The 19,534-nt window shown below is 40.3% G+C and overlaps 1 protein-coding gene across 3 annotated transcripts in view; it reads right to left on the reverse strand.

The window, feature by feature from the left end:
• The window catches only part of trappc9 (trafficking protein particle complex subunit 9), a 241,169-nt gene that overhangs the window by 220,824 nt on the left and 811 nt on the right, over positions 1-19,534 (reverse strand). For 2 of the 3 annotated variants that reach the window (XR_012051061.1, XM_072915617.1), the window contains exons 2-7: positions 14,285-14,884; positions 10,473-10,618; positions 10,282-10,413; positions 6,742-6,768; positions 6,394-6,515; positions 203-328 (exon numbers count right to left, since the gene is read on the reverse strand). Coding sequence is in view for 2 of the 3 variants with exons in the window: in XM_072915617.1 (XP_072771718.1) it covers positions 203-328; positions 6,394-6,515; positions 6,742-6,768; positions 10,282-10,413; positions 10,473-10,618; positions 14,285-14,868 (1,137 nt within the window). In the remaining variant the exon portion in view is untranslated. The remainder of the gene's footprint in view (positions 1-202; positions 329-6,393; positions 6,516-6,741; positions 6,769-10,281; positions 10,414-10,472; positions 10,619-14,284; positions 14,885-19,534) is intronic. The other variant, XM_072915618.1, reaches the window with a different exon arrangement.

Below are 19,534 nucleotides of genomic sequence, written 5' to 3' on the forward strand. Positions count from 1 at the left end.
GTCAGTTGGATACTTTCTTCCGCATTTAGATTGAAGAAGAGTAAACAGTGGTTTGCCAATCAATAGCGTCACCCAACAATTAACCATGAGTTGTCATTCATATTCTCCCAGGGTATGTCAAGTGATGTGTAAGCTCAGGCGTGGACATGAAATAACTGCTTTGGTTTCAGGGCACAGGTGATTCCCAAGCAGAGAGTTGTACCTGTCCCAGGTTGATGTAAACAGCATTCTGCAGGAACTCCGAGGCTTCTCTGGCCCTCTTCTGAATGGCCAGCACCCGCACGGCCTTCACGCAGGCCTCCAGCTCGATGACGCCTGCGTTCTTGTACTGGTGGGAGATGAAGGAGAAGTCAAGAAGTGTGTGCTTTGCAGTAAGACCACATTATGCTGGCTCTCTACTACCACTACTTTCATTTAATACTTTTTATCTTGCCATCCATTCATTTCCACACTCATTGTCTGCTTATTAAAATTCAATTAATAAGTGAATGTGTGTGTAATTTCATTGTGAATGAAGTAGCTACAGGTAAGGGGGCTGAGGGAAGGCAATTATAATAATGAAGATAAAGCACAGGGTCCTCAACAGGTAATGAGAGTATTCAGCGTTTGCTAAGCACTGGGGTTATACGGGTATACTGGTATTATTAGGGATATGTATCAACTAGTATTATTAGGGATATGTATCAACTAGTATTATTAGAGCTATGTATCAACTAGTAGTATTAAGGATATGTATCAACTAGTATTATTTAGGATATGTATCAACTAGTATTATTAAGGATATGTATCAACTAGTATTATTAAGGATATGTATCAACTAGTATTATTAGGGATATGTATCAACTAGTATCATTAAGGATATGTATCAACTAGTATCATTGGGGATATGTATCAACCAGTATTATTAAGGATATGTATCAACTGGTATTATTAGGGATATGTATCAACTAGTATCATTAAGGATATGTATCAACTAGTATCATTGGGGATATGTATCAACTAGTATTATTAAGGATATGTATCAACTAGTATTATTAAGGATATGTATCAACTAGTATCATTGGGGATATGTATCAACCAGTATTATTAAGGATATGTATCAACTAGTATTATTAAGGATATGTATCAACTAGTATTATTAAAAATATGTATCAACTAGTATTATTAAGGATATGTATTAACTAGTATTATTAAGGATATGTATCAACTAGTATTATTAAAAATATGTATCAACTGGTATTATTAAGGATATGTATTACTAGTATCATTAGGGATATGTATCAACTAGTATTATTAAGGATATGTATTAACTGGTATTATTAAGGATATGTATTAACTGGTATTATTAAGGATATGTATCAACTAGTATTATTAACGATATGTATTAACTGGTATTATTAAGGATATGTATCAACTAGTATTATTAAGGATATGTATCAACTAGTATTATTAAGGATATGTATTAACTAGTATCATTGGGGATATGTATCAACTAGTATTATTAAGGATATGTATCAACTAGTATTATTAAGGATATGTATCAACTAGTATTATTAAAAATATGTATCAACTGGTATTATTAAGGATATGTATCACTAGTATCATTAGGGATATGTATCAACTAGTATTATTAAGGATATGTATTAACTGGTATTATTAAGGATATGTATTAACTGGTATTATTAAGGATATGTATCAACTAGTATTATTAAGGATATGTATCAACTGGTATTATTAACGATATGTATTAACTGGTATTATTCAGGATATGTATCAACTGGTATTATTAAGGATATGTATCAACTAGTATTATTAAGGATGAGTATCAACTAGTATTATTAAGGATGAGTATCAACTAGTATCATTAGGGATATGTATCAACTAGTATTATTAGGGATATGTATCAACTAGTATTATTAATGATATGTATCAACTAGTATTATTAAGGATATGTATCAACTAGTATTGTTAAGGATGAGTATCAACTACTATCATTAGGGATATGTATCAACTAGTATTATTAGGGATATGTATCAACTAGTATTATTAAGGATATGTATCAACTAGTATTATTAGGGATATGTATCAACTAGTATTATTAATGATATGTATCAACTAGTATTATTAAGGATATGTATCAACTAGTATTATTAAGGATATGTATCAACTAGTATTATTAGGGATATGTATCAACTAGTATTATTAATGATATGTATCAACTAGTATTATTAAGGATATGTATCAACTAGTATTATTAGGGATATGTATCAACTAGTATTATTAATGATATGTATCAACTAGTATTATTAATGATATGTATCAACTAGTATTATTAAGGATATGTATCAACTAGTATTATTAAGGATATGTATCAACTAGTATTATTAAGGATGAGTATCAACTAGTATTATTAAGGATGAGTATCTTGGCTATATAGTAATCACTTACTCATAAAAGTAACTAAAACCTGTTTGAGTAACTAATGTGTCTGAGTAATAAACAGCAGCAACAACTTCAAGTCCATGCACAGTGGTGCCCCCTAGTGCTTTGGAGGCAAATTACAGGCCCGACTGGAAGTGGTTTGTGAAGACAAAGACTTGCTAGCAAAGGAGGAAGACAATGCGGCCATGTTTTCCCAATGTTGTACACACACGTGCTTGTCAGTCCAATGAAGGTGTGTGTGTGTGTGTGTGTGTGTGAGCGCTGTGCTTATGAGATCAAACTTTGGTGTATTTTGCATGTTTTTACAGCCTTTTGTGTGCAGCGCTTGGTTAGTAGTGGTGTTTCCCAAACGTAACAATTAAATGTGGAGCGCCACAGATTTATTTTCGCTTCGTTTTTCCAATTTTTTATTTTTTTTAGATTTTCCGTGTTCGCCCTTGCTCAAAAAAACACATTATAATGGGACTGTCTGCGTGGCTTGTCTTTCCAACTCCAGGGTTTCCCTTACATGTCATTGCGGCCACGGAACAATAACAAGCCGCCACACCGCATCATTAACGATTGTGAAAATTATAAGATGGCGTCAGATTAATAAGCCCGACCCGGCCACGCCCACACCGCCACAAGTACATTGGCAATACGTGGGAATCCCCGAGTAGGGATGCATCTTTTGACAACTTTCTCCTTTTGTGTGCAGCGGTACAGTAGCAGTGTTTCCTGTACATTCAAATAATTGTGGAGGCCCGCCAGAATTAAAACAAATTTGGACCACCACAGAAAGTTTTGGAGTTCGTTTTTCTTTTTTACATGTTGCGTATTTGCCCTTGCTCACAAACACATTACAATGAAGGGTCTATGTTGCTTCTTTCCACCAGTAGATGGCAAACTCAGGCATTATAACGCATGTGTTCATTAATATAGACCTTTATTATAATTATCTTCACCACCAGCACACACTTGCATGGAGCCCAGCAAATATCCTGCATCACCTTGACATTGAAAACCCTTCTTAAGACCTAGCTCTTCTCGCTGGCCTTCAACCTGAGCTCAGTCCCCCCCCTCTCGCTTTAGTTTTTTTTTCTTTCAGTTTGTCGCACTTTTATTATTTCATTATTTTTATCTTGCAATTTTACTTTTTATTCCAACCCTTTCACCGTATTGCTTTTGCACCATCTTGTTTAGCTTATGCATTGCTTTTGTTCTTTGTTTTTTTGCTCTATGCTTTTTAACCTGAAAGGCACTTTGGTCCAATTTAAAAATGGTTGTAAACGTGCTGGATAAATAAAGTTGCCTTGCCATGTTCTATAGAGAATCTTTGAAGTCTACCGCTGCTTGAAAAGAAACAAACCTTGTTTTTTTTGTTAAATAAGGTTTAAAAACATGATCATGTCACCATTTTTTTTAGAAAACTAACCAAAAAGCTCAGTTTTACCCATCAAAATTCTAGAGCTCCGTTTGTGCTTGTGCTGTTTCTCTACACTCCCTTGTGGCACTTAGGGGCCGTCATTAAATACACGGCCCCATCCTTTCTGATTGGTCACTTTAAACCACAGGTGTCAAACTCAAGGCCCGGGGGCCAAATTTGGCCCGCCACATTATTTTATGTGGCCCGCGAAAGCCTGGGAATAATATGCGTTAATAAAATGCTGAATCTTTTCTTACTAAATATATTTGTTCTTTCCTTTTTGACATTAAAAATCATGTACTGCATGCAATTGCATAGCTTTTAAAATGAAATATTATTTAAAGTTAAAAAGTTAAAGTACCAATGATTGTCACACACACACCAGGTGTGGCGAAATTATTCTCTGCATTTGACCCATCACCCTTGTTCACCCCTTGGGAGGTGAGGGGAGCAGTGCCCGGGAATCATTTTGATTTAACCCCCAATTTTAACCCTTGATGCTGAGTGCCAAGCAGGGAGGTAATGGCTCCCATTTTTATAGTCTTTGGTATGACTCACAACCTACCAATCTCAGGGCGGACACTATCAAAATCAAAGTACTATATTATCATGTATTCCAGAAATATTTTTTATTAAAATAAAGATAAATACTGTACTTAAATATCTGCCTGACTTATGATTCCAAAACAAATTATCAATCAAATTGTAGACTGTAAAATTGACAATAGATTTTACAGTTAAATTCCGCCGAGTTTTTTGCCGTAAAATCAACTTTGGTACTGTTTTTTTTCCATATACAGTAACACACTAAAACATTAAAAAATAGACCAAAAAAACAATAAAACAACAAGATTTTGCGGTAAAAAAACAAACAAACTGGCAGCTCTGTTGCTTGAATTTCACCAGTAAAAACAGTGGTATTGTTTTTCTATTCCATTCGTTCCATTTTTTGATATGCTGTAAAAAAAACAAAAAAACACTGCTTTTACTGTCCGAGTTTTTGCCTCTGCGTGGTTTTCGTCCTGGTCGTGGAACTGTGGACCAGCTCTATACTTTCGGCAGGGTCCTTGAGGGTGCATGGGAGTTTGCCCAACCAGTCTACATGTGTTTTGTAGACTTGGAGAAGGCATTCGACCGTGTCCCTCGGGAAGTCCTGTGGGGAGTGCTCAGAGAGTATGGGGTATCGGACTGTCTGATTGTGGCAGTCCGCTCCCTGTATGATCAGTGCCAGAGTTTGGTCCGCATGGCCGGTAGTAAGTCGGACACGTTTCCAGTGAGGGTTGGACTCCGCCAAGGCTGCCCTTTGTCACCCATTCTGTTCTGAACTTTTATGGACAGAATTTCTAGGCGCAGTCAAGGCGTTGAGGGGATCTGGTTTGGTGGCTGCAGGATTAGGTCTCTGCTTTTTAAACATGATGTGGTCCTGATGGCTTCATCTGGCCAGGATCTTCAGCTCTCACTGGATCAGTTCGCAGCTGAGTGTGAAGCGACTGAGATGAGAATCAGCACCTCCAAGTCCGAGTCCATGGTTCTCGCCCGGAAAAGGGTGGAGTGCCATCTCCGGGTTGGGGAGGAGATCTTGCCCCAAGTGGAGGAGTTCAAGTACCTCGGAGTCTTGTTCACGAGTGAGGGAAGAGTGGATGGTGAGATCGACAGGCGGATCGGTGCGGCGTCTTCAGTAATGCGGACGCTGTATCGATCCGTTGTGGTGAAGAAGGAGCTGAGCCGGAAGGCAAAGCTCTCAATTTACCGGTCGATCTATGTTCCCATCCTCACCTATGGTCATGAGCTTTGGGTTATGACCGAAAGGACAAGATCACGGGTACAAGCGGCCCAAATGAGTTTCCTCCGCCGGGTGGTGGGTCTCTCCCTTAGAGATAGGGTGAGAAGCTCTGCCATCCGGGGGGAGCTCAAAGTAAAGCCGCTGCTCCTCCACATGGAGAGGAGCCAGATGAGGTGGTTCGGGCATCTGGTCAGGATGCCACCCGAACGCCTCCCTAGAGAGGTGTTTAGGGCACGTCCGACCGGTAGGAGGCCGCGGGGAAGACCCAGGACACGTTGGGAAGACTATGTCTCCCGGCTGGCCTGGGAACGCCTCGGGGTCCCACGGGAAGAGCTGGACGAAGTGGCTGGGGAGAGGGAAGTCTGGGCTTCCCTGCTTAGGCTGCTGCCCCCGCGACCCGACCTCGGATAAGCGGAAGAAGATGGATGGATGGATGGATGGATGCTTTTACTGTACAATTCTGGTGACTGAGCTGCCAGTTTTTAAAGTAAAATTGTATATTTGTTTTGCAGCATTAACAATATATTGTTAATGTATTATATACATACATGTATCATCATATATTACTCATTGTTAAAATCGGCCCTCTGAGGGCAACCGTAACTGCGATGTTTGACACCCCTGCTTTAAACGTATCCCGCTCAGAAAAGTGTTACCATCAAGCAAAAAAAAAGCTCTGAGTACTTGAAATAAAAAAAGACTATTTTAATTCAGGGCTGCAAACATGTTCTATGCCCTCAAAACTCCTTCCATCTTCCAATACCTTTCCGTAATATGAGATGGCCTCTTTGTATTTCTCGATGATATCCTCGGGGCTCAGGCAGTTCTTCGCTCGTCCAATCTCGGCGCTGGTGTCGGCGCTGATGCCGTTGGCCGTGAGGGCGCCTACGCTCACAAAAACATGAGAAGTAATTAGTCTGGGAGGGAATGCGGCACGAGCGCTGGAATGAACAAAGGAAGCTAGCGGAAGGGTTGATGTTTAACACACAGCATTAGGATGTGACCCTCCAACAAGTGGCATCAAGCACAAGTGGTGCTGTGCTGCCCCCTGCTGGAGACTCTAAAACAAGCAGCGGGTGAAGACTACAAGTTAGGGTTAGAGAGGTCATACCTGGGTCAATGAGAACCTCCTGAGCCCCTACAGACACACAAAGAAGGTAGTCCATCACACAATGTTAGCAGTGTTAGTCACAACACCCCCTCCTCTTATCTATTATACACCATCACAGAATGCCATTGTGATAAAGGGAGGTGCACGGCAGCTCTTTTTAACCCGCTAAGTTCACTTAAGGTTGTTTTCTTTATTTGCACTCCCTGAAACTTTTCAAAGCATGTAAAACACTAACAAGTTTTGAGCTCTTGTGCAGGGAGAAGTACGGACTCCTTTTAATCCACTTTACGATATTGACGGTGTTAGTTTCCACTCAGTCTAGTGGTACGTCACTTGTATCTACAAGACCCTGGTTTCTACCTACATTGTACTGACCTCATCAAATGTTGGATTCAAAATGGCTGAAAACACATCCAAAGTCCAAATGGCCACTTTTTGTTTTTATACTCACTGGGTTTCAAAGAGCCAAGATCAAATGAAAATGAATGCCATGGAAGAGTTCTGGTCTATATATTAGTATTATAATATATTAGCACATTTGTAAAACACTTGAGTACTTTAAATTCCTTCTTTTGACACAATGCAATCTTATTTTACAAATGTCATGCAGGAACATTTTGTATAATGTTTTACTTGAGTGCATGTCACATATTGCCATGTTTTAATCCAATCCCTGGCTTTTAGAAACACTCAAATAAATCAAGAATATAAATGGTGGTGCTAACAGTTTCATTTGTAGAGTGAAAACTTCAACTTGGCTGCACCACCTCTGGCTTTGATAAGCGCTTGCGGTGTGTGAGGCAAGGATTTAAGGAGTGAGAAAACAACTCTTCCTCCAACTTTCTGGGATCAGCTTTGCATGTTGGAGTCTTGGCATCCACCATGTTCTTCTATTTCCACCACACGTTTTACATTGGCCATGACATTATTCTTAAGTATCTTTCTTTAAGGAACATTTTCATCATTTTTGCTCGATGGAAAGATGCATTTTCATGTAGAAAAATGATGTCCTTGATGGAATAAGAGACACAATGTAAATGTGTGCATTTGTTGAAGATGTAATGCAGGCCCATGTCATCAATGACTGTTGTTTTCTTCAGGCAGTTGTCTTCAAAAATCTCATTCTTGCCCAATGTAAATTCAGCATTCATCACTGAATAGGACTTTCATTCAGTCATCCACCATTGCTTTTCCTGAGCTCATTGGGACCTTGTTTTTTATGGAAATGCTGTTAATGACGGCTTTCCTTTCGCTTTTCTGTATTTAAATCCCATTTCCTTTGGGCGTTTCGCTTTCCTACGGTTGGTTGACGACAGCTTCCGCCTATTTGTTCTTCATTTGTTTTGTTGTGCATTTTCTCTTTTCAAAACATATTGCTTGATTTGTTCCTTGTTCTACCAGTATGTTGCTTTTACACCCATCCCTTGCTCCACATTTTACATACAGCTGACTGTGAACACAACATCCACCTTCTTGAACAACTTTGATAATCTTCTCCAAAGTTTCAATCCATCTCTCTCGTGTTGAAGCCATGATTTATGTCCATTCACATGCTGCAACAGCTCTCCATGGTGTGAACACTAACTGCGGACTTATTAACAGATTTAATCTGATGCAGGTGTTAGCTTTGGAAATGAACATTTACAGGGTGATTCCATAATCATTTCATTAGAACGATTCCATCACTTTCACTCTGCTTGATCTAGAAATAAAACTGTTCCTACCACAATTTATATACTTGATTTATTTGTGTTTCTAAAAGCCAAAAAGTTGCCATTTGAAATGACTACAGTTTTGTGTCATGTCTGTTATCTGCTTTTTTTCTACAAAATGAACATCCTTCAAGTCTGGGTGGTATATAAGACCCTTAATGGACGGCTTCAATCTCCCGCTCAAGGTCAAAGGAATATCCATCTGGTTATTAAAAACAATGAAATAAAATAAAAACTTCTGACTGCTTGTGACAGTTTTTCTCTCCACAGGAAATATTGTCACGTCTTCAGACACCCCAAATATACATCGACCAGTTAATGAAATAAATATACACATTCATAATTATTCACCAAAGATTAGCCTAATTAAAATATTATGTTGCTTTAATGTTAGTGTTTAAAGGGGAACTGCACTTTTGGGGGGAATTTTGTCTATCATTCACAAGCCTTATGTAAGACAAGAACACATGTTTTATTTTTTAATTTGTAAATAAACATTAGCAAAAGTCAGCTAACAATGGAGCCAATTAGTGTCCCTCTATTCGGCCTATAAGACGCTCTTAAAAACATCCAAACACCTCCATCATCGTTTTATACACACGCTGTATGTGTCATGTAGTAAAAGGCAATGTTTACGTATTTTGCTCATTTTAAGACTACACAGGCGCATCACAACTTAAATGTTTTAGACTTTTTTTTAGACATTTCATACATTCAATAACAAAAGATATATAACCTGTAACATGTATATAAAAATTACGTTAAAAAATGGATAAATGATGTACATAGTACAAAGTGCCAAAAAGAAACATGACAGCGCGAGGAGAGATGCCAGGAGTACAGAGAGCGCGCAGAAAGGTGTCACGCGCGCACAGAAAGGCACCATGCGCGCGCAAAAGGGTGTCGCGCGCGCGCACGAAGTGGAGAATCAGCGCGCGATAACAGTTTTTATGCGCTCTGATTTTTGGCACTAATGTGACGCCATACATTTATCTTGGAGAAAGGCTACTTGCAGCACGGACGTGACGTCAGGTGAATATTCAGGTCAAGACATTAAAATGAGGTATTTTTTAGAGTGATTCAGAGGCAGAATGGATTACTCCCATTATCAGACTGTATAATGCATATGTTCCTTGACTGCACTTAAATGTAGAGTTTATTTACAGTATATTATTCATATATTATATATATATAATATATTATTTTCTATTATTGTCTATTGTGAGTTAACTGTGGTGCTGAATTTCCCCCAGGGATCAATAAAGTACTTTCTATTCTATTCTATCTGCATTGTTTAGCCATCTAGAACGAGCAGATTGTTACAATTTAAGATGCAAAAAATAAAAAATAAATGTAAATAAGGATTAATACAAAACTCCAAAAAAAAGTGCAGTTTTCCTTTAAGATGACAAAAGTAGATGAGAGAGAAAGGCCGTACTACAAACACACATGCAGAGGTCATAGAAAGAGCATTGAAGTGATTGGAATCCACCTCTGAATGAGTCCTAATTAATACAAGTGAATGAGGACCTTAGATGGACACGGTGGAGCAAATAACACTCAAAAAGAAAGGAGGGAAACCATGAACTTTGTAATTATGAGTGATTGGGGGTGTGGTTAATTATTAAGACGAGCATGTTGAGTGGACGTTAATAAACAACAGGCTGCGTAAAGAGGGAGCTTGAAGTGCTTTTACACCAATAGGAGGAAATGGAGGTGTGATCTCCTCAAATAGTGGCTTTGCTGAGAAAATCAGCCTGATGCTCTCTGCAGTTGAGTTGCTTGATCTGGGAGAGATATCCGTATGGCAATCTATGGCCATACTTACCTGGTCTGTGGCGCTTCCCGGCATCTGCCGCCTGGGAGACACTGGTCTTGTGCGCCAGCAAGACGGTCTTGCCCGCCGTGCCTCCGGGGTAGTGGAAGATGACGGAGGCGGAGCACAGACCCTCCAGGGCGGCTGCACAACAACAAGAGCGTGTCAAGAAGAAGAAAGTAGAAAGAGGAGAAGAAACTCACCGCCCAGCCACAGGAAGTCGTTGACGGCCCGCAGCAGCTCCACCGCCATGTGGTAGTGGACCAGGGCGTCCTGCAACATGCCCGCTTGCAGACACAAGTCGCCCACGTGCTTCCTGGTGCGGCCCTGGCAGCGCTTCTTGTAGTGCCTGAAGACACACAGACGCTACTTATCCACCTGTGCATGTTGCACAGAACCACACCCCGCAGGCACATGACCGGCGTCTGGTGTGACGTGTAAATACTCCTCACAACTGCTGTCAACACAACAGGGCGGAAGAAGCACGTGTTTGGAAAACTGCTGGGTCCACTTCTCAGTCGGTGCCTTTCATACATAAAAACCTGAGGACAATGTCCAATCAGTCTAAAAGGAGTAAATCATTTAAGAGTAAGGCCATCCTTTTTACACTGCCGCCATTTTCCCTGCATTACTGCTCTGTATAAAAGGCACCAACACACAATTGATCCTAGCTATCTCCCAAAAGTTACAACTTGCTAATAGAAAAATATTGGTGTTGCCTACAGAACCATAAGCTGCTTTTGCAAAGTCTGGGTAAACCGGCATGTTTCCTGCATTGCTGTTCTGTATAAAAGGTATAGACACCAATTGGGAAGGATGAAGTTGATCACAAGCTTTCAGGAGGCTAGACTTGGCATTACTAAAAATAACCATCTCCTTTTTCACAATGTTAAAGCCACCATTGTTTCTGCATTTCTGTTCTGTATAAAAGGGACCAACATAAAACAAGGGACACAGTTATTTTCTAGAGGTTAGAACTTGGCAATATCTTAATACTTGTGTCGCCTTCAAAACTGTAAGACACTTTTACAATAGCTTTGTAAACAGTCATTTTTCCTGCATTGTTGTTTTGTATAAAAAGACACACACACAGAATGAGGGAGATAAAGTGGATCCCAATTATTTTCCAGGGATTTGAGATTGGCAATCGATGAATTTGTGTGTTACCTTCAGAGCCAAAAGCCACTTTTACAAAGTCTGTGTAAACCGGCTTTTTGTCTGCATTGCTATGCTGTATACAAGGCACAGACAAGGAATGAGAAGGATAAAGTTGATCAGACATTGTAGGGGCTAGTTTGGCAATATAAAGGTTGGTGCTTCTTTTACACTGTGAAGGCTGCCATTTTTCCTGCAATAATGTTCTGTATAAAAGGCACACAACACAGAGCGAGGAAGACAAAGTTGAGCAGGTAATATCCAGAGGGTTAGAGCTTGGCAATAGCTTCATTTTTGTGTTGCCTTTGCAACCATAAACCCTTTGAATGCGGGAACCAGCATCGTTGTTTTGTATAAAAAGCACACACAAGGATTGGGAAGGATGAAGTTGACCAGAACTTTTCAGGGTGTATTGGCACTAGCAAGTGTCGTATTCCTGTCAAATACTGCATTATTCCCTGCATTGTTGTCTTGTATAAAAGGCACCGACACTAAGTGGACAGAACAATTTCAGGCCTTTGAAGGGAGTTGACTGACACTTGCTTCCGTTGCCCTGTTGTGTTTGTTGACAATGTTTCCACTTTGGCGGTACTATCAGAGCTGGAACAGAGGTGGACCACCGCCTCTTTCTCTGCAAAAGACATCAGTTGAGGTAATATCCCACTTCACTGTATAAAAGGCGCAGGCGGATGAATGTTTTTTATACGGCAATTTCTCTGTGTGAAAGGGGTCACTATGTGGGTAGGGTAGCAGGAAGGGGACACAAAGTAAGGGAGCACTTAAAGGTTTTTACAGGATCAGTTAGGGCTGAGTGATGAAAACCATAACAATAAATATTGCGATCGACAATTGATATCAATAAAAAATGTGTTTGATAATTTGATCTTATTTTTTTCTTTCTTTGTTGTAAGAAAGCGTAAGTTGCGAAGCGAGGTTGGTTGCATGGACAAAGGCACTCGCTCTCTGGTAACCAAGAAATGCATGAAGTGATGACTGGTCAGTGGGAGTGACACGCTAACAGCTAACAGCCAATCAGGTGACAGTATTAACTTGTTGTCTGACGGTTGATTCTTTGCATGGCGTGAGAAGAGAAAGTAAAACCAAATAAATTGTGGATAAAACAGGAAGAGTCACCTTGTCGTTCAAAGGGACCGTAGTCAGACCAATGTGGTCTGTAAATGATGCAAGGCGCTCGGTAATACCACACCACCTTAGCCGCGCTCACCCTTTAGAGCACAGCTGCAACTTTGTGGCACTACACCTGCAGAAATGAGCTCTTTTCACACTTTGCACTATTTTCTTACATTTTATCAAACATTTCTTACATGGTCCTTATGTTGCGCCTCCATTTTAGAATAGAATAGAATAGAATGGACTTTATTGTCATTATATTTGCATATAATGAGATTAAGGACTCCAATTTAAGGTGCGGTAGTGGGAACAAACATGGGGTAAAAATAAATAAATCAAATAAACTAAACTACACAACAAGCAATAAAGAAAAAAACTAACAATTGAAATAAACAGGAGGTTATTGTTAAGTATTAAGTGTTGAAATGTGATTTTACTATTTTGTTGAAGTGTTTTCAATGCTTGTGTTGACATGTCCTTTCTTTTCAGCCTTGATGGCTGAGAGGATTAGAATCAGAATCAGAATCAGAAATACTTGAATAATCCCCGAGGGGAAATTAACAATTAGAGGAAGGTTACATTTGATATAAAAATGTTTACATTTCACATATTGTTGTTCTGTGCCTTATTTTTGTAAAAAAAAAACAAAAAAAAAACAATTATCGATACTGACCAATATAGCCGAGGGTGGAGTCGGCTCTCTTGGTTGCTTTGTTGGGTCTGCTCCTGTCTCTGGCCATGCTCCCCCCACCCCAGCAGACGATGGCGTGGAACACCGCAGAGGCCACCACAGTGTATATGTTGTTGTTGAATGTTGTCTGTCTATATGTGTTGGCCCTGTGATGAGGTGGCGACTTGTCCAGGGTGTACTCTGCCTTCCGCCCGAATGCAGCCGAGATAGGCTCCAGCACCCCCCGCCACCCCAAAAGGTACAAGCGGTAGAAAATGGATGGATGGATGTTTTACTTTTGTGGCTGTATGCAGAAATGGTCGGTTGCATCAGCTCTGATCTTTTAATGTCTTTAATATCTTTTGTGTTCTTTGAGGTTTCCCTCTTACACACATGTTTATGTGTGCTATGGCTAAGAGGCTTTTTTTTCTTCCTTGGCCTCAGTCTGGACCCCCGCTCCAGGGGCCCAGGCATAGACTGATTTTTTTTTTTTCTCAACCAACCCCCCTTTCCTCCGTTTCTCACCATTTTTGTAAGGGGCGCCAGAAGTTGGCAGACCCGTCAGCGATCCTGTTCTGTCTCCCTGTAATGTATGATCCAGTTCTGTCTCCCTGTAATGTATGATCCAGTTCTATCTCCCTGTAATGTTTGATCCTGTTCTGTCTCCCTGTAATGTTTGTCCGCTTTTGAATGGGATTGTGCTGAAAATGTTAATTTCCTCTCGGGGATGATTCAAGTATTTCTGATTCTGAGTTTTCAGCCACATGACCCAGCCCTAAGATCAGTCCATTATCTTCTGATCAGAAAATCAATATAGATGATGATTTCTTCCATGTCACTAGTAGTAAATAGAAAGGGTTTTTGGACTAATGAACATGTTGTCGTCCTAAGACTGAGGGAGGAGGAAAGGCTTGGTTGGGATCCAAACACTGAGGAACATCTAAGTTCTCACCTTTTTGCACCCAACAATAAACTCACAGGACAGTATGGAAGAAAAGAAGACATGGATAAAGGCAGGAGAAGAAAGCAAAGTGACATGAGACAACAAAGTGTCCTCACCTGCTGTCAGTGTCCAAACCTACAAAGTCCTTCTTCTCGAAGGGCACACAAAGCAGAGGGATCTTGTCACCGGACTTGTCTGTGGCTCGGTCAAGCCGCTTGGACTCCAGCACGATAAATATGGACTGCACAAAGTCCTCCACTCTCTTCTCCACGTCGGAGCAGTCTTCAAAGCCGGGGTAGAAGGCCACGTCCGTCCTCTGCTGCTCCGCAATCTCCCCCTGCAGCCCGAACACCAGCAGCCTGGAGTCGTACAGAGTGGAGCCGTAGATCTCCTTCTGGCCGTGGAAGTGCTCCGACGTCAGGGGCCAGTCCTTGGCCGAGGCACAGGTGGTGACGGCCACCAGGCCCACCACCTTGCGGTGCGTCTGGAAGTCGCCCCACTCGTTGTTTTCGGGCAGGTAGTGGTGGCGGTAGCGGATGTAGAGGAGGCGCTGAGAGTCCCTGATGCTCACTTGGCTCACGCTGGCGATGCGCTGGTAGATCCTGAAGAACTGGTCCTCGGGGACCGTGCCCACTGGCTGGACCACCACCAGCACTGACTGGTGGTCCTCTGCACACTGCATGTAGTCCGGGACGCTCATCTTCCCATGTGCTTTCCTGGTAAAGACCAAATCTATTCAGTTGGCAAAAACTCCACATGCAACAAAGTAACCTTTCTTCAATCCTTCCAGCTACATTGGAGTAGTGTTGTCAAAAGTGTCGATGCGAAGTCGAGATTAAGGCTGAAACGACGCGTCGACGTCATCGGTTACGTAAATACGTCGACGCCGTTTTTGTGCGTCGGCGCGTCGCATATTTACGTCACACTACTGTCATGGCGGAGCATAAAGCAGACGATGCGAGCGAGGGGAAAAAAGCACGCCAAAAGTCGTCAAAAGTGTGGGAGTATTTCACCAAACGGCCTAATAATGTCGTTGTATGCACACTGTGTCGAGCGGAAATGGCCTATCATAGCAGCACAACGGCTATGAACGAACATTTGAAAAGAAAACCCCCAACAGCGTTCTTGCCATCACCATCAACAAGTCATTCGTCCGCGTGCGTATACGTTGTCATTATTACACAAAAACATGAATGTGTCATTTGTATCTGCGTTGTAAATTCATAAACTAAAGCACCGTTTGCTCTGAGAGGCGCGTTTGGCGTGCCTGTTCAGTGTTTACAAAGACGCGCTCCTCTTTAACGCTGTGGAGAGGCGGCGGGGGCGAGCGAGCGGCGAGGCGGGGCGCGCCGGGAGCGACGCCGCAAGAGACAGGGGACGACGAGCGAGCGAGGAAGAGGAGCTGAAAAGCGAGGAAAGAAAGAGAAAAGAGTTGGAAGAGAAAAGACTTTGTGTAAAATTAAAAGATTGTAAACCTGGCAAAGCCGTCTGGCGTTCAGTCTGTCGGTCCTGAAAGAACCCCACGGCACAAGACGTGTCACAAACGCTAACGTTAATTAGTTGTGCAAATACCTTTTACAACATTAACAGTTACATATACTATGTACAAACCAACAATTAACTTTCACTTTAATCATACTATCATTGTTGTGTTATTAAGCAAAATAAGCAATACTTTTACTTTTGTTGAAATGTTTACACTGTACACTTTTTTGTATTGGATGTTTATCTTTATTTTTGCACATTTTAAAGCAAAATAAGCAATACTTTTACTTTTTAAATGCTTATACTATTCCAGAATATTAAGATTTGCACTGGATGTTTACTTTTATATTTGCACATTAAAAAGCAAATAAGCTACTTTTAATTTTGTTAAATGTTAAAAGTTTTAAATGTTTACATTGTTACAGAATATTTTGTCATGTTGTTGTCAATGTTGACTGAGTGGCCATACTTTTTTTTTTGTAAATAAAAGCTATGCCTTTTGAAAAAACTGTCCTACATTTATTTTTTCCTCTTCATTTTAAATAAAAAAAATAATCGGTAAAAGGAAAAATAATCTATAGATTAATCGAAAAAATAATCTATAGATTAACCGATTAATCGAAAAAATAATCTATAGATTAATCGATAGAAAAATAATCGTTAGCTGCAGCCCTAGTCGAGATCGACAAGCAAATAAATACATCCATACTGGGGCTGCACAATTTGGAGAATTTTATTTTATATTTTTTTAAACAATTTAAAAATGGCCCCCACGTAAAGGTTTGGATTAGTTATTAGTATTAAATTATCAGCTTTTTCTCATTGCATCCCTAGTTTTTGCTCTACATTCGTACTATTGTTTTTTTTATTGACAAATACGCTGCAGAACACCCGTGTTAACAGTGATTGTTGCATGGCCAGATAATACTTTATAGCACACAGAACATGCCATTTTCCTGTCAGAAATGAAAGAAGGAATATGTTTAGTAAGAAAGATGAAGTGATTTATTGACGCATATTATTTCCAGGCCACATAAAATGATGTGATCCACATCATGCTTTAAAATGGAAGACATAATCGATAAAAACTATGCAGTGTTGATAATGTAATGTAATCATAATATATTCAAAATAATACAAGTAACCATTCGCAAGTTTTTAAACTTATTTCTTATTATTGTAAAATTGATTTCCAGTGTACTGTAATGGAAGGTAAATAACTTGTAAAATGTAACAATTTCTGTAACTTAAATATCATACATCTTAAAAGTACATTTTTACCCAGTTGAAAAAACTAGGTGTGGTTGTCTTTTTATTGCCATCACATGATCATCGCATTCTCGCTCCTTCGCCCGTGTTGATGGGCTCATATTGCCCATCCCATTTAAAGCTGAAATATTACCACAGCGGGACAATTGACTTGGTAATGATATTTTCTTCTTCTAATTTTCATTACTTTACGGGACTTTTCACTGGCAAATCGCGAGGCTCTCTGTCGGTGCTTCTTTAGCTGGCGGTCTTACTCTCCGCCCTCTCCGCTTGTGGATGAGTGGGAAAAGGGCTCACTGGGTTCAGTTAATTTTTCAGTTAAATAAAGATGCTCGGGTGCTGAGAACGATGCACAGAGTGAGACCTCTTTCACCCTGTTTGAAGCCAGAGACGAATAAAGGCGAGGGTCAACAATTGTGATTAGTGAACAGGCCTGTCACTCAAATGCCGGTGACAATGAAAAAAGAAAAAGCTCAGCCTCTAGCGCATGCCTGGGCAAGTATTTTGACTCGGGGGGGGCAAATTTAGAGAAAAAAATGTGTCTGGGGGCCGGTATATGTATGTTTAGGAACACTAATACAAAACCTCACAAAAATGTCTGATTGAATGCTAAAAACATTATGACAGAACACCTTAAAAAACGGAATGTAATCAAACATTTTTTCTACTGAATGAGACACCCAGAATGTACATGAAAATAAAGAATGTGGGATTTACAATATTAACTATGACCGATAAAACACTGAATATTGACAACATATGAACGTCACACACCCTCTCCATCTACATATTTTACAATCAAGCGAAACGCAACAAAAATGCAACAAATAGCGAAATATGAACGCAAAGAGGAAACAAAAAACTCACCTATAATCTTATATATATGATATATTACTAAGCTTTAGAACTTAGTTGTAAAAATCTCCTTCCGCGGCCGTCCCTGACACCCACATTTCAGGCTGGCTGCTCTGGAGACACTCTGTGGAAACGCTCCCCACCCACACTGCTTGGTGCCTCGTCTGAGCTGCTGTGACTTAGATGACCATAGTAACTAATTACATTACCATAGTAACTAATTAGATAACCATAGTAACTAGTACATCATGCCAAAGCGCAGATTCCAACCATTGAAATACGTAGTATAGTTGAAGACGTACGGTCATTTGAAAACATGACTGCACATCATAATGGCAGCTACACTTTCCATCAGGGGTGTCAAACTCAAATAAAGAGTGGGCCAAAATTTGAAACTGAACAAAGCCGCGGGCCACGGTTGAACAAATTAACCTTTTAATAGGGACCCAAATAAGTTTTGCATTGAATATTGAACAAGCAAGGCTTATATAACTTTATAGTGACATGCAAAATCCAGTTTCAAATAATAATAAAAAAAATATCAATGGCATATCAAATACAATTTAAATACAATTTGAATGCCTCTTTTCTATTTGCAGCCTTCTGAGGTAAATATCAACATTAACTTTTTCCACAGGCTAATAAATTTCACAATGAATAAAACAACCATTCAGGACTTTAAACTGCTCAGTTTGCAACACACTGATCTAATCTGATGTGCCCAACATCACATGACATGACATCTTTTCTTGGATGCTAGTTCATTAATGTCGGGGCTCAGGCTTTGAGCTGAGGCAACCTTCATTATCGCACAAAGGTGTTCATCAGTCATTATATCTCGTATTCCACAGTCTTGGGGGCGTGCCTTAAATGCACATTTAAGGTCCTCTACGAGCTGTCGTCACGTTCGCTTTTCATCCATTCTAACAACGTACCGGCCCAGTCACAGGATATGTGCGGCTTCTATATGAACACACACGGGAATGCAACGCATACTTGATCAACAGCGATACAGTTTACACTGAGGATGCTCGTATAAATAACTTTTAACACTGTTAGAAATATACGCCACACTGTGAATCCACACCAAACAACAATGACAAACACATTTTGGTTCTGGGTATTTGTTCTGTTGTGTTACGGTGCGGATGTTCTCCCGAAATGTGTTTGTCATTCCTGTTTGGCGTGTATTTCTAACAAAATGTATTAAAGTTGTTTATACGGGCACCCTCAGTGTAACTTGTATCGATGTTGATCAAGTATGCTTTGCATTCACTTGTGTGTGCATGCAGAAGCCGCACATATTATGTGACTGGGCCAGCACACGTTGGATGAAAAGCAGATGTGACGATTTTCGGGAAGGGCACTGAAATCTGGGACTCTCCCGGGAGGGTTGGCAAGTATGACAATTAGCCAAATTTGGCCCGCGGGCCAGAGTTTGACACCCATGCTTAACATCTTAAAGATCTGAAAAAAATAATTTCAGAATGTCCGGCGGGCCAGATTGAAAAGCTTAACGGGCCGCATGTGGCCCCCGGACCTTCATTTGCCCAGGCCTGCTCTAGCGGTTACGTTATCACACTAATTAAAACCTTGATATTGATTAATTGTGCACACCACCACCATATTGAAATAATATTAATAACGATATTGTCTTATATTTGAAGGCTCCACGCCGCTACTGGAGCCAATGTACAGTTCCACTATTTCTTGGCAGCTGATACTGCTATTTAAATGACGTTGTCACACACGGAGCT

Source organism: Nerophis lumbriciformis, linkage group LG21 (genome assembly GCF_033978685.3).
Source record: "Nerophis lumbriciformis linkage group LG21, RoL_Nlum_v2.1, whole genome shotgun sequence".
NCBI lineage: Eukaryota > Metazoa > Chordata > Actinopteri > Syngnathiformes > Syngnathidae > Nerophis > Nerophis lumbriciformis.